The sequence below is a fragment of the Elaeis guineensis genome, chromosome 2 (assembly GCF_000442705.2).
Source record: "Elaeis guineensis isolate ETL-2024a chromosome 2, EG11, whole genome shotgun sequence".
NCBI classification, from domain to species: domain Eukaryota; kingdom Viridiplantae; phylum Streptophyta; class Magnoliopsida; order Arecales; family Arecaceae; genus Elaeis; species Elaeis guineensis.
The window spans coordinates 87,244,827-87,259,028 of NC_025994.2; the positions used below are offsets into that span (position 1 = coordinate 87,244,827).

At 36.1% G+C, this 14,202-nt stretch overlaps 1 protein-coding gene across 2 annotated transcripts in view; it reads left to right on the forward strand.

The window, feature by feature from the left end:
• Nucleotides 1-13,676, forward strand: part of LOC105035517 (cycloartenol-C-24-methyltransferase 1) — a 37,604-nt gene extending 23,928 nt beyond the window's left edge. For both annotated transcript variants that reach the window (XM_073252048.1, XM_073252049.1), the window contains exons 4-13: nt 11,403-11,476; nt 11,597-11,681; nt 11,783-11,838; nt 11,989-12,043; nt 12,155-12,202; nt 12,410-12,493; nt 12,597-12,797; nt 12,886-13,011; nt 13,128-13,225; nt 13,349-13,676. In XM_073252048.1, coding sequence (XP_073108149.1) covers nt 11,403-11,476; nt 11,597-11,681; nt 11,783-11,838; nt 11,989-12,043; nt 12,155-12,202; nt 12,410-12,493; nt 12,597-12,797; nt 12,886-13,011; nt 13,128-13,225; nt 13,349-13,409 — 888 coding nt within the window. In that variant the 3' untranslated portion in view covers nt 13,410-13,676. The remainder of the gene's footprint in view (nt 1-11,402; nt 11,477-11,596; nt 11,682-11,782; nt 11,839-11,988; nt 12,044-12,154; nt 12,203-12,409; nt 12,494-12,596; nt 12,798-12,885; nt 13,012-13,127; nt 13,226-13,348) is intronic.
• The last annotated feature ends 526 nt before the right edge of the window (nt 13,677-14,202 follow it).

Below are 14,202 nucleotides of genomic sequence, written 5' to 3' on the forward strand. Positions count from 1 at the left end.
TTGATTTGACTCGAATATTATTTATCTATATTATTTTTGAAAATAATATATGAATTGGAAGACAATATGAATTGACAACGGACTATGTAAAGGATCCCACCAATGGGGGCATATATGTTGGCAATTGATTGTTCTGAGGATTTATGTCGCTAGCGAGACCAGCGACATATCGCCAGAGAGACAGCGACAAATCGCCAGCGAGATCAGTGGTTCCAAAGGACTTGGCTACCAGTTAATTCGCAGCCCACCGCAAGCAGATACGCGGTATTATGACCCTGCCACAGGAAAAATATGGTCATAGTCATGGTTGGTAAGAAGAACTTAAGAAATTGATGAATTTAAGATGATAAGCATAATTTGAAATTATGATGAATTGAATTTTATATATGATTGATAGTATGATTATGATTTCATGAAATAACATATTGATTTTTGTTATTATCAGTAAATCGATATGTATAGTATTATTGCCTGATTCATTCAGTTAAAGGTATACACTGCTTACTGGGCTATTTAGCTCATGATGAGTTTTATATTTTTCTTTACAGATCCAGAAAATTAGTATGATGCGGGATTCCGATTGGGAGAGCGATTAAAGATGGAGTTAGCTCATTCGATTTAGGATTTTTTTTAGAATTGATTCAAGACTTTCATTTTAAGTGTTGACTTTGTCAGACAATTATTTTCTTTTGGACACTGAGTTTTTGATTTATTATTTGAATCAAGATTTGATTATTAAAAATTAAAAAATTATTTAACTTTATGTGTAAGATATCATGATGAAATGCCTTGTATGCTTATGGGAAAAGTTTTTCTATAAGTATGCGGCAGTTGCCATGACCCTCGATTCATAATTTCGGGTCGGGGACGTGACAATTAATATGGTATCAGAGCATAAGTAGATAGATAAAGACATGTAGAATAGAATGAGCGAATGATGGGTAGATATTAGAAAATTTGAGAGGTTAGTTATGATGATTATGATCTGACCTATCTCAAGTAAGTTTATAACCTTATTAAGGATTAGTTATTATCTCAAATTTGTCATAGGTCGAAATGCCTCCACGACGAACGAAGAATACTCAAGGAGCGGTAGGAGGGACATCAAATCCACTTGGCGATAACACTCCTCAATTGAATAGCGGCACATCTCAGCAGGAGAGAATCCTTGATCCTACCGAAAATACTCCGACAGTACAGGAGGAGCCGAACATAACTCAACTAATGCAAACTCTGATCGAAGTAGTTCAAACACAACAACAACATGCACAGCCACGTCAGCATCCTCCACCGACACCTGGACATGGAGAACATCCGATACAGAGAAACAATATCGTCGAGTTTAAGAAGCTAGCCCTCCAGCCTTCAAAGGGACCATCGAGCCATTGGAAGCAGATAACTGGATTATGAAAATGGAGAAGGCATTCGCGTGCTAGAATGCCACGATGAAGAGAAGATCCGCTACACAGCATATCTGTTACAAGGCGAGGCGTACAACTGGTGGCGTATACTTGAACAAAATATGAACACGATAGGATACCACTCACTTGGGAGAGATTTCAAGATGAATTCTTTGACAAATACTTTCCTCGAAGTATCAGAATATAGAAAGAGCAGGAGTTCATTCATCTGAAATAGGAGAACAGATCCGTTGCAGAATATAAAGCTAAATTCACGGAGTTAGCCAAGTTTGTTCCAAGATTAGTTGAGATTGAGCAAGACAGAGTACATAAATTTGAAATTGGATTAATGACAGAAATTAGAAAACAAGTTGTACCCTATGAGTTAACTACTTATGCCTTAGTTGTGATAAAGCTCTGATAATTGAGAGAGAACTTAATGAAGCACATGCGGAGAGAGAACAGAATCAGAAGAAGAGAAATAGGTTTGGTGAAACTCAAGGACGAAATCAGAACAATAAGGGATCAGCAAAGAAGCCAGCAAATGATAAGAATCGTGAGAATGAGACAGCTAGATGTTCGAGATGTGACCAAAGAGAGCATGAGTCTTCTAATTGCCCATGGAATACTGGTTTTTATTTTAGCTGCGGACAGAAAGGACACAAAATTGCAGATTGCCCCTAGAGGAATGAGAATAGACCCACATAAACAAAGGATGGAGGTCAAAGGTCGAAAACTCAAGGAAGGATCTATGCACTCACACAACAGGATGCTCAGGCTTCTAATGCTGTGGTGACAGGTATCATTCCTGTATCCGGTATTTCTACTTCAGTTTTGTTTGATTCTGGTGCTACACACTCCTTTATATCCACTACTTTTATTAGACAACATGATATAGTATGTGAACCTATGAAAATTAAATTATATGTTGAGACACCAGTAGGTGGTATTTTAAGTACCGAAAGTGTGTGCAAGTCATGTAGTATCAGAATAGGAGAAAGAGAATTACCGACAGATTTGGTAGTTCTAGATATGCATGATTTCGATGTCATTCTAGGAATTGATTGGCTTGCTACTTATCATGCCTCTGTGGATTGTTATGGAAAGAGAGTGAACTTTCATATATCGGAAGAATTGACTTTCAGTTTTGATGGAAGTACATAAATCACCCCTCCATGTATTATTTCATTTGTGCAAGCTAGACAGATGCTAAGAAAGGGATGTAGAGGTTACTTAGTATCAATAAAGAATAAAGAACATGATGAATTGAAGTTACAAGATATTCCTATCATAAATAAATTTTCGGATGTATTCATTGATGATTTAACCGGACTACCACCAGACAGAGTAATTGAATTTACCATTGAGTTGGCGCCCAATACCAGTCCAATTTCTAAAGCTCCTTACAGAATGGTCCCTATGGAGTTAAAGGAGTTAAAAGATCAATTACAGGATTTGTTGGATAAAGATTTTATAAGGCCTAGTGTATCTCCTTGGGGAGCTCCAGTCTTATTTGTGAAGAAGAAAGATGGTAGTATGAGACTTTGCATCGACTATAGAGAGTTGAATAAGAACACTATCAGAAATAAGTATCCTCTACTTCGAATCGATGATTTGTTTGATCAGCTACAAGGTGCACAAGTCTTTTCTAAAATTGATCTTCGTTCAGGATATCATCAGTTAAAAATCAAAATAGAAGACATACCAAAGACTGCATTTAGAACTCGTTATGGACATTATGAATTTCTAGTGATGCCATTTGGGTAACCAATGCTCCAGCGGCCTTTATGAATTTAATGAACAGAATATTCAGATCCTATCTTGATAAGTTTATTGTCGTATTTATTGATGATATCTTGATATATTCAAGGAGCAAATTGGAGCATGAAGAACATTTACGGTGTGTACTACAAATATTGAGGAAAGAAAAGCTTTATGCCAAATTTAAAAAGTGTGAATTTTGATTGGACAAAATAGTCTTTTTAGGACACATCGTGTCTAAAGATGGAATTTTTGTGGATTTTACAAAAGTGGAAGCTGTGATGCAGTGGAACAGACCTACAAATATTTTTGAGATTCGAAGCTTTCTGAGAATGACAGGATATTACAGACGATTTGTAGAAGGATTCTCCCGTATAGCTGCACCTTTGACTCGTCTTATTCAAAAAGGGATTAAATTCGAGTAGACCAAAGATTATGAACAGAGTTTTCAAGAGTTAAAACAACGATTAGTTTCAGCCCCTATCCTTACTATACCAACAGGAGATAAAGGATTCACAATATATAGTGATGCATCTAAAAAGGGACTAGGCTGTGTATTGATGCAACATGGTAAGGTCGTGGCCTACGCCTCAAGATAATTGAAACCATATGAATAGAATTATCCGACACATGACTTGGAATTAGCTGCAGTAATCTTTGCCCTAAAAATTTGGAGACATCACTTATATGGTGCGCAGTGTGAAGTGTTTACTGATCATAAGAGTTTGAAGTATATTTTTACACAGAAGGAATTAAACATGAGATAGAGAAGGTGGTTAGAACTGTTGAAAGAATATGATTTAACAATCCATTATCATCCTGGAAAAGCTAATGTCGTTGCTGATGCCCTTAGTAGAAAATCCATGGAAAATTTAGCGGTTTTAATCACACAGCAAAGCCAACTATTGGAGGATATAAGAAAATTGGAATTAGACATCTGAATATATGACTCAACAGTACGATTAGCCAACATGAGGGTTCAGCCAACACTCATTGAAAGAATTACAGTTGTCCAGAATGATGATCCATAACTAATGAAAATAAGAAATTCAGTGGAAGCTGGTGTTCAATCTGAATTCAAGATACATGATGATGGTTCATTGAGGTTCGAAAACAGAATTTACGTACCCAATGATTCAGTACTCAAGCATTAAATACTTCAGGAAGCACATCAGACCGGTTATACAGTTCATCCGGGAGGTACTAAGATGTATAGAGATTTAAAGAAAATGTACTGGTGGAATAATATGAAGAGAGAGATCGCTCAATTCGTGGCTCAATGTTTAGTGTGTCAACAAGTAAAAGTTGAACATCAGAGACCTGCGGGACTACTTCAACCTCTTGATATTTCAGTATGGAAGTGGGAACATATCACTATGAATTTTGTAACTGGACTACCGAAGACTCCAAATAAAAATGATGCAGCCTGGATGATTGTGGACCGATTGACAAAGTCTGCACACTTTCTACCAATTAGAGTTGGATTTACTTTGGAAAGACTAGCAAAATTATATATGAAAGAAATTGTAAGGCTACACGGAATTTCAGTGACCATCGTATCGGATCGAGATACCAAATTTGTATCTCAGTTTTGGAAGAGCTTACACAAGGCATTAGGAACAAAATTGAACTTCAGTACGGCTTTCCATCCACAGACTGATGGTCAGTCAGAGAGAACTATTCAGATCTTAGAAGATATGTTGAGAACTTGTATTTTGGATATGAAAAGTTCATGGGATGAGCATCTACCTTTGATTGAGTTTGCTTACAATAACAGTTATCAGGTCAGCATTGGTATGGCACCTCATGAAGCATTATATGGTAGAAGATGTCGATCACCAATTCACTGGGATGATGTTGGTGAGCAGAGAATATTAGGTCCCGAACTTGTTCAACAAGCAGTCGAGAAGATTCAATTAATTAAAGAACGACTTCGAGCAGCACAGAGCAGACAGAAAAGTTATGCAGATAGCAGGAGATGAAAATTAAAATTTCAAATTGATGATCATGTATTTCTCAAAGTATCTCCTTCAAAAGAAATCTCAAGATTTGGCATTCATGGCAAATTGAATCCTAGATATGTGGGTCCGTTTGAGATTTTGAAAAGAATTGGTGAGGTGGCTTATAGACTTGTCTTACCACCTTCACTTGCAGGAGTATATAATATTTTTCATGTTTCTATGTTAAAGAAATATTTATCAGATCCAAGTCACATCGTGGAACTTGAACCATTGCAAGCTAGAAAGGAGTTATTATATGAAGAATATCCGATACGGATCATGGACCGTAAAGAATAAGTACTGAGATGTCGCAACATTCCTTATGTCAAGGTACAGTGGAGTCGACATTCAGAAAGAGAAGCTACTTGGGAGCTAGAGGAAGAAATGAAGCAAAAATATCTCCAGCTTTTCGAGACTACAGGTATGAAAAATTTTAAGGATGAAATTTTTTTAGGGGTGAAGAATGTTATAGCCCAAAGCCCAAGCCCATCTAGCAAGACCCAAGCCCAAAAAAAAAAAAAACGAAAACAGGAGAAAATCGGGAAGAAGACTCCCGATAAGAGTCTTCTTCTCCGATGAGACCATGGTGATCGGAAGTCCTAAGACCTCCCGGAGTCCTAGGGCTCTCTATATAAAGACCCTCCCATTCCTTAGAAGCCGATCATCGGTCCTCTTCCCCTCTCTTTCTCCCTGATTTTTCGATCGGAGCTGCGGATACTCATTTTGTTCCCGCCATGATTGCTCACCGACGAGGTCACCGGAGGCCGAAGTAAGTTCTCCTTCTCTTCCTCTCTTCTTTCCCCTTCTTCTCGTGCCTCTGTGTGCGACTGCCGGCGACGGGTGTCGTCGATTTTTGGACGGAGAAGAGACCCCTGTTTTGGTCTCTTTTTTCCTTGGATTTTTCGGTGCCGGCGATCACAACTGACCGCCGGCCTTGCATCTCCGAACCTGGGAGAGTGGCTCCCCTCTGCCGCCGGCCTCCGTCGTGATGGCCATGGCTTGAACGGCCCGGCAAAGGAGGGGACCCGCCGGTCCCCTGTTTCGGCCAGGAAGAAGCCCGAGAAAAAAGAAGAAAAAGAAGAAAAAGAGAAAAGAAAAAGAAGAAAAAAAAAAGAAGAAAAAGAGAAAAGAAAAAGAAGAAAAAAAGAAGAAAAAGAGAAAAGAAAAAGAAAAAAAGAGAGAGAGAGAAAAAAAAGAGAGAGAGATTTCTCTCTCTGCTCTCTCTCTCTTAGATTTTTAGGATTTATGAAATTAAAAAAAAATTAATAATAATAATAATAATAATTAAAAGAAATATAAGAAGAGTTTCTATGGACTAGTCTGAAAATTCTGGATGCTGTCGTCAAATTGATCCATGTGGGGACATTGAATTTTAATAAATTTTAAAATTTTTTTAATTCGATAAAATTTTGATCAAAATATGATATTTGACGTATCAGGTCCAGAGAAGGATTTTCAAGATTTCTAGAATTCTTAGTTTGAATTTTCTTTTGAGGTAAGTAGTGTTTACTTTTATTGAATTTATCTGGTAAATTATAAATTATAAATTAAATAAATTCATAGCATGCTTGTGATTGAAAATATTTATTAAAAATAATTGTTGAAATTATTTGTGATTGAAATTAATTGTAGAAATTATTTATGAAATTATTTGTTGCAAAATTATTATAATGATGTATGATCATAATGAATGATATGATTGATTTGACTCGAATATTATTTATTGATATTATTTTTGAAAATAATATATGAATTGAAAAACAATATGAATTGACAACCGGACTATGTAAAGGACCCCGTCAATGGGGGCATATACGTTGGCAATTGATTGTCCTGAGGATTTATGTCGCTAGCGAGACCAACGACATATCATCAGAGAGACCAGCGATAAACCACCAGCGAGACCAGTGGTTCCAAAGGACTTGACTGCCAGTTGATTCACAGCCCACCGCAAGCAGATACGCGGTATTATGACCCTACCACAGGAAAAATATAGTCATAGTCATGGTTGGTAAGAAGAACTTAAGAAATTGATGAATTTAAGATGATAAGCATAATTTGAAATTATGATGAACTGAATTTTATATATGATTGATAGTATGATTATAATTTCATGAAATTACATATTGATTTTTGTTATTATCAGTAAATCAATATGTATAGTATTATTGCCTGATTCATTCAGTTAAAGGTATACACTGCTTACTGGGCTATTTAGCTCATGATGAGTTTTATATTTTTCTTTACAGATCCAGAAAATTAGCATGATGTGGGATTCCGGTTGGGAGAGCGATTAGAGATGGAGTTAGCTCATTCAATTTAGAATTTTTTTTAGAATTGATTCAAGACTTTCATTTTAAGTATTGACTTTGTCAGACAATTATTTTTCTTTTGGACACTGAGTCTTTGATTTGTTATTTGAATCAAAGTTTAATTATTAAAAATTGAAAAATCATTTAACTTTATGTGTAAGATATCATGATGAAATGCCTTACATGCTTATGGGAAAAGTTTTTCTATGAGTATGCGGTGGTTGCCATGATCCTCGATTCATAATTTTGGATCGGAGACGTGACAGGATATTATTTGGTTTATTTTTACCCTAAATTCAGATAAAGAGAGCACATGCCCTATTTTATGATTATCTGATTGGTGTCTACAACTAATTCATACCCCCAGGTTGGCAAATAATGTGCAGCAAAGATGTCCGCAGGTTTCCAATATTTGATAGGACAATTAAGGAGATGTTTGTCTATTCAAAACCCTTTTTTGAGGGGTTCCTTCAATACCCTCATAAATAACAATATTAAAGAATCAGTAATGGTAACATGAATTATGAACAAAGTGATGCAATATCAATTGAAATTGTTTGGATGCATACAAGAGAAATCTAAGAAGGCTCAAGTAAGGACATATATTTGTATAGGAGGTTGTAGGAAAAAAAATCAGAAAGGATCACAAAAAGCTTAGAATAATATAAAAAATTATCCTATACAGTAACACTTTTTTTTGGGTAAAAAATATAGTAATACTTAATGAATAAGGATTTATAAAACCAACCCCAATAATTTCATAATTGAGAAGAGCCTTGATGGTTATGATTATAGTCATATTATAATAAAAAAATATCTCTTTTTTTAAGGCAAAAATACCTCTTCTTTTTTTAAAAATTTTTTTCATGTTTCCATCTAGATTTTAAACCAAAATATTCATGACACTTTTTAAAAAAATATATATTGCAAAACTAAAAATGAAAGCAGAATCGTAGTTCATGCAACCTAAGACCTCTATAAACTACCCGTTCATCGCTCATCGCTCGATCCACCAGTCCAGTATGCCAGGTGGGAATTGATACTGTGCATAGAACAAGTGGTACCAATAAGTTCTTGGATGAAGTTTCTCTCAATTAATCAACAACTTTCATGTAGGATCCATGATCGATCACATGGTAGGATATCTTTAGCTTTTTTTTTGGCCCCCTACTTGCAAGATATGGAGAGATACGGGTCAAATACGCCGATATATCAGATAGATTAGGAGGATCGTATCTAAATTTCAATTCAGATACTTTAGCATCCATTAATTAAATAGGATCGGCATATTAGTAGATATGAAATTGCAAGGCCATTTTGAATCTAAATATCAGGTATCGGATCCAAGTGCAATTATGTAAATCCACGTGAAAAAGGAAAATCATATGCCTCCAGGTCCCAACAAGTTATATTATTATTATAAGATCTATGATAAATGAGATCGTTACTGTTTCCACTTCTCTTCTCCATTTTCCCCCCCACTATTTTGGTAATTGAAGCTTTGAGCTAGAGATGGCAAAATTAATCCGACCCGATGGGTATACACCCTACCCGAACCCGATCAAACCCGAAAAATAGAGTTTGACTGGGTTTGGATAAAACCCAAAAACTATAATACGGATATGGATAGTACTATTTTCTACCCGAATCCGACCCGAACCTATGGATATGGATAATATCCGAACCCATATCCGAAAATATATATATATATACATATCAGAATATATATATACATATACATATACATATATACATATCCGAATATATATATATACATATATATATATATATATACATACATATATATATATATACATACATATATATATATATATATACATATATATATACATATATATATATATATATATATATATATATATATATACATATATATATATATATATATATATATATATATATATATATATATATATATACACACACACACATATATATGATCTCTCTCTTTCTCTCTCTCTCTATATATATATAATTATATATATGTATGTATATGTATGCATGCATATATGTATGCAGGTATGTATGTGTGTGTTAGAAGTGTGTATGTGCGTATGTATGTATATATAATTGGTAATTCTATTTTTGATTGATAATATGCATAAAATTATTTTACTTTTTTTTTTGTATAGAATGGATGGGTATGGGTTGGATATGGGGCGGGTATAGATTGGATATGGGAAAATGGGTTACCCACGGATATCTCCGAATCCATTGGGTATGGGGATGAGTATCTCTTTTCTTATCCGATTGGGTATCGGGTAGGGTTTGGATATAGGATATTAAATTTGAATTTGAAGATGGATAATATATTATCTGACTTAAATCCTACTCATTGTCATCTCTACTTTGAGCTTCTTCCCTTTGGATTTTTTTTTCTACAGGTCAGTATACTAGAATACGTGGGACTTGCTCCAGCAGGCAGTGCAAGAGTCCATTCAGTCCTACAAAAAAAAAAAGGCCTGCAGTGGAAGTACGTGGGGAATCAAGGAAGCGCTATCCTGATTGGCTCCACGTTAGATGCAAGGGATCCGTTTCCAGCTGGAGACACGTCCATTCCGTTGAGGTCACCTGATGGGACTAAAATACCTATGTAGAATATATGTGGTTATAAATTAAATTCCATGTAGAATACATTTTAGATAATATCTAGATACTACTTGTTATTATTTTCTCGCATGATATGTTCATAATATAATTGAGTAACCAATTTATATATATTTATTATATTTTATATTCTAATTATTTTTGATACGATTTGATTCAAAATATTTGATGAATTAATAAAATTGATATTAAAACCCAACCAATTAATTCAATTCAAATGAAATCGAGTTTTTTTTTTTTTTGGATCCAATAAAAATGTGGATTAAATTGGGGTTGTACTCATCCTAGATCTAACCCAACGCTGCATCGAAACTACCAACAGTCTTGCTCGTCAATCTTGATTGGTTTAAAATGTAAGAAAAAATAAGAACAATATTTACTAACCACGGTGTCTCTTTTATTCAAGCAAAGCTGAAATGGTGGATATTAATTCCATCTAGATCTACGTGTCGGTAGTTGCATGCATTTATCAAAATAGTATTATATGGCATCATGACGGGGAAAAATCATCATTATTAGATTCATTATTAGATCTAACCACCTTATGGAACCGGGAATTAATATCTTCTTCCAACCTGAACTCTGATGAATGTGGGATCATCAGGAATTACATGAATGTGGGAATTATATATGTATCTAGTGTGGACATTTGACTGTTGGCTTGTTGGCTGGATATTTCTGGGAAGAGTTTTTTTTTTTTTTTTTTTTGGAATGCAAGGGGAAGGTACGGGTGTATCTTTGGCAAGAAAAAATGATTTATCTTTTTTCTGCAGCATCCATCATGGGATTGTGCAATAGCCACTTCGAGATATGTATTGACAGATGGAATAGGGTGGTTGGAGTGTTTTACAATCTATGCAATTCACGATCCAATGGTTGATGTTGCAAGAGAAAATCAATCATTCTTTTATAAGGGAGATACAACCTGAACCCAAGGGGAAACAGTATTTTCCTTGAGGAGTTTGTTAATATTGCTGGGATCTTACCTGTTGTAATTAAGCTGTAGTTGACAGTTTCTAAGATCAATCGAAGTGATAAGTTTGGTCCATTAAAGTTTAGGAACTCTTCTAATTGAATACCCAAACTAGACTTACTCTTTTCTTTGTTTCTTTTAAAGAGTCTGACTATTAAACATGTACATAATTCTGGTTTGGAAAATGTTTCTGGTAATACAACGAAGGATTTTAAAACATCACAAGTATAAACTCGCCTTTAATATCTTATGCGATCCTGACATGAAACAGTAATTGTGGCTTTGTGCATACCCTCACAAAGTGTAACTAAATGCTATTGCATTTCAGGCAAACAAGTACTATGATCTTGTAACCAGCTTCTACGAATATGGCTGGGGCGAATCCTTTCACTTTGGAAACAGGTTAGAACTGCTTCATACTTCCATCACCGAAATTTACGTAAGAAAATTCTGTACCATGTTTATGCTTGTTTCATGATAACTGTATGTAAGTAATCATTATAACAATGTTTATATATGAAGATACAAAGGAGAGACATTTCGAGAAAGCATCAAGCGGTATGAGCACTTTCTTGCCCTGCAACTAGGCTTGAAAAGGCGAATGAAGGTTCGAGCAGACTTTCCTTCTGTAACTTGCATGATGCCTCTTGGCAGCCAAGATGCTTTATAGGTAACATGCACCTCTATATTTGTAATTATTAATTGCAGGTGCTCGATGTGGGTTGCGGAATTGGTGGACCACTACGGGAAATAGCTAGATTTAGGTAACACTCGACCTTATTGCATAATTAATTGTCACGTCAGAAAAATAATTATTGCGCCCAAAATTGTTGAAGGTTCTAAGGTTTACTATATATGTAAAGACACATTTTATTGGATTAGCTAAGCTAACGTTTTGAATTTAACTATTGCAGCTTAACATACGTTACCGGATTGAACAACAATGAGTACCAAATATCAAGAGCCAAGGTTGTTACAATTTTTTAGAAATATTTTAAGCATCAATCTGTCTTTCTTAACATCAACGTCCATCTGAAACTTGACAGTAATCTATGCTAACAATGTTTAATTACCTCATAGGAGCTAAACCGGTTGGCAGGATTGAGCGAGTCTTGCAAGCTAGTTAAGGTACGATTTTCCCTTCTTTCTCTCTTCTTATTCACCATCACTATTTTTCATATTTCGGTAGTTGTTTTCCGCTATATATCCATCTATAATATGCTTTTGTCTTTAACCTCTATCAACCAAAAACAGTACTCCAGAAATCTTCAATAATCTGGTTTATGTTTTAGCTAATCTTCACGCCTTATCTTAATTTGCTTATCGTATCTGCAGGGTAGCTTCATGGATATGCCATTCCTTGATAATACTTTTGATGCTGCATATGCAATAGAAGCAACATGCCATGCAGCAGATCTGGTATACTCCTGTGCGCATGCTTGTCTAAGCATTCCTTATGGTTTATTTTGTGTTTGCATCACAACTTCCCCAAATACTTCTAATGCCTTTGTGGTTGGAATAGGCTGCCTGCTTTAAGGAGATTTATAGAGTACTTAAGCCTGGTCACTGTTTTGCGGCCTACGGGTGGTGCTTGACCGATCACTTCGATCCCAGGAACGAAAAGCATCGAAAACTTAAGGCTGACTTTGAACTTGGTTCCGGTGTCCCAGATATAGGAACTACAAGCCATTCCCTTGAAGCCTTAAAGCTTGCAGGGTTTGAGGTAAAAAATGTCATACAGAATGTACTGGTCCTTAAATGCTTTCTCTATGGAGACCTATTTGAGAATATCCATAAATAAAATCTTACAGGTTGTGTGGGGGAGAGATCGTGCGTTGGATTCTCCTGTGCCATGGTATTTGCCCTTGGATACGAGCCAATTCTCCATAAGTAACTTTCGATCAACAGCCATTGGACGTTGGATTACTAGATCTATGGTAAATGAGATCATTACTGTTTCCATTTCTCTTTTCTGTTTTCCCCCACTATTTTCTTCCTAGTAATTGAAGCTTTGAGCTTCTTCCTTTTTGGATTTTTTTTTTTTTCGCTACAGGTTAGTCTGCTAGAATATGTGGGACTTGCTCCAGCAGGTAGTGCAAGAGTCCATTCAGTCCTAGAATTGGAAGCCGACACACATGCCGAAGGTGGAAGGTGAGTAAATATTTCGAGTTCACTTATTATAATTGCTGGATGCTCCCGATCTTCATACGTAGTAGTGTTTGCCCACGTAAAGCATGACAGTTTCAGACGAGGTGACATGGCTAATTGATGCAGGGAAGAAATTTTTACACCGATGTACTTCTTCCTTGCCCGGAAGCCTCTTTCAAAATCTTGAGGTGCAATTGGCAAAACTCTAGCTGTGGCCTTTCTGAGGTTTGTCAGCCGTGGCTTAGCTTGATGATCGTGGGCATTGGTTATGATTATTTATGTATGTATTTGTGTTCGTATGTATGCGTGTCTGCGTATATGCTTTAGCTGTGAGTGAGAACTATGCTAGCCTCCTCCTATGAAAGTATCTAGTTCGTATTCTGCCAGCATGTGAGCTTTGTAATTGTTATACGTAATGAATATGAGTACTGAAAATATATCTGAGATGGGACCATATTATAAATTGTTTGATATTTTGCATGTTTTCCTTAGTATAGATATGAAATTGTGTATGTACCTTCACAAAACAACCCCAGTGTGTAAGTGAAGAACACTACAGTTGCACGTCGATACTCGACAGCAAAGATCATATAGCTTCAGATAAAGAGTGCCGTTCTTGGAGGTTTCTCGACAGAAGGCAGTAAGACTTTGAAAGCGAAAGGCTCCCGGTGGAGAGTAGGTGGAGGATGGCAGGCGATCGCTAGAGCGGTCGTCGGAATGGGTGGACGCAATAAGACCAAGGCTCCTGTAGAGGGCACGGCTCTCAAAGGCCATCTTGGAGATCTGACCATGATCCAACTGGAGAAGAAATTCATATTTTCCCGAAATGGTGGTGCTCACTGGAGCAAATGCCCTCCCGTTTGGAGGGCAGGGGCCAATCTTCAACGAGGAACCCTCGAAAGAATCTCAAGTAGTGTTTGGTGGCCTAAATTGGATCATCGTGATGATCTAAAATTATTGATAATCTGAATCCTATAATG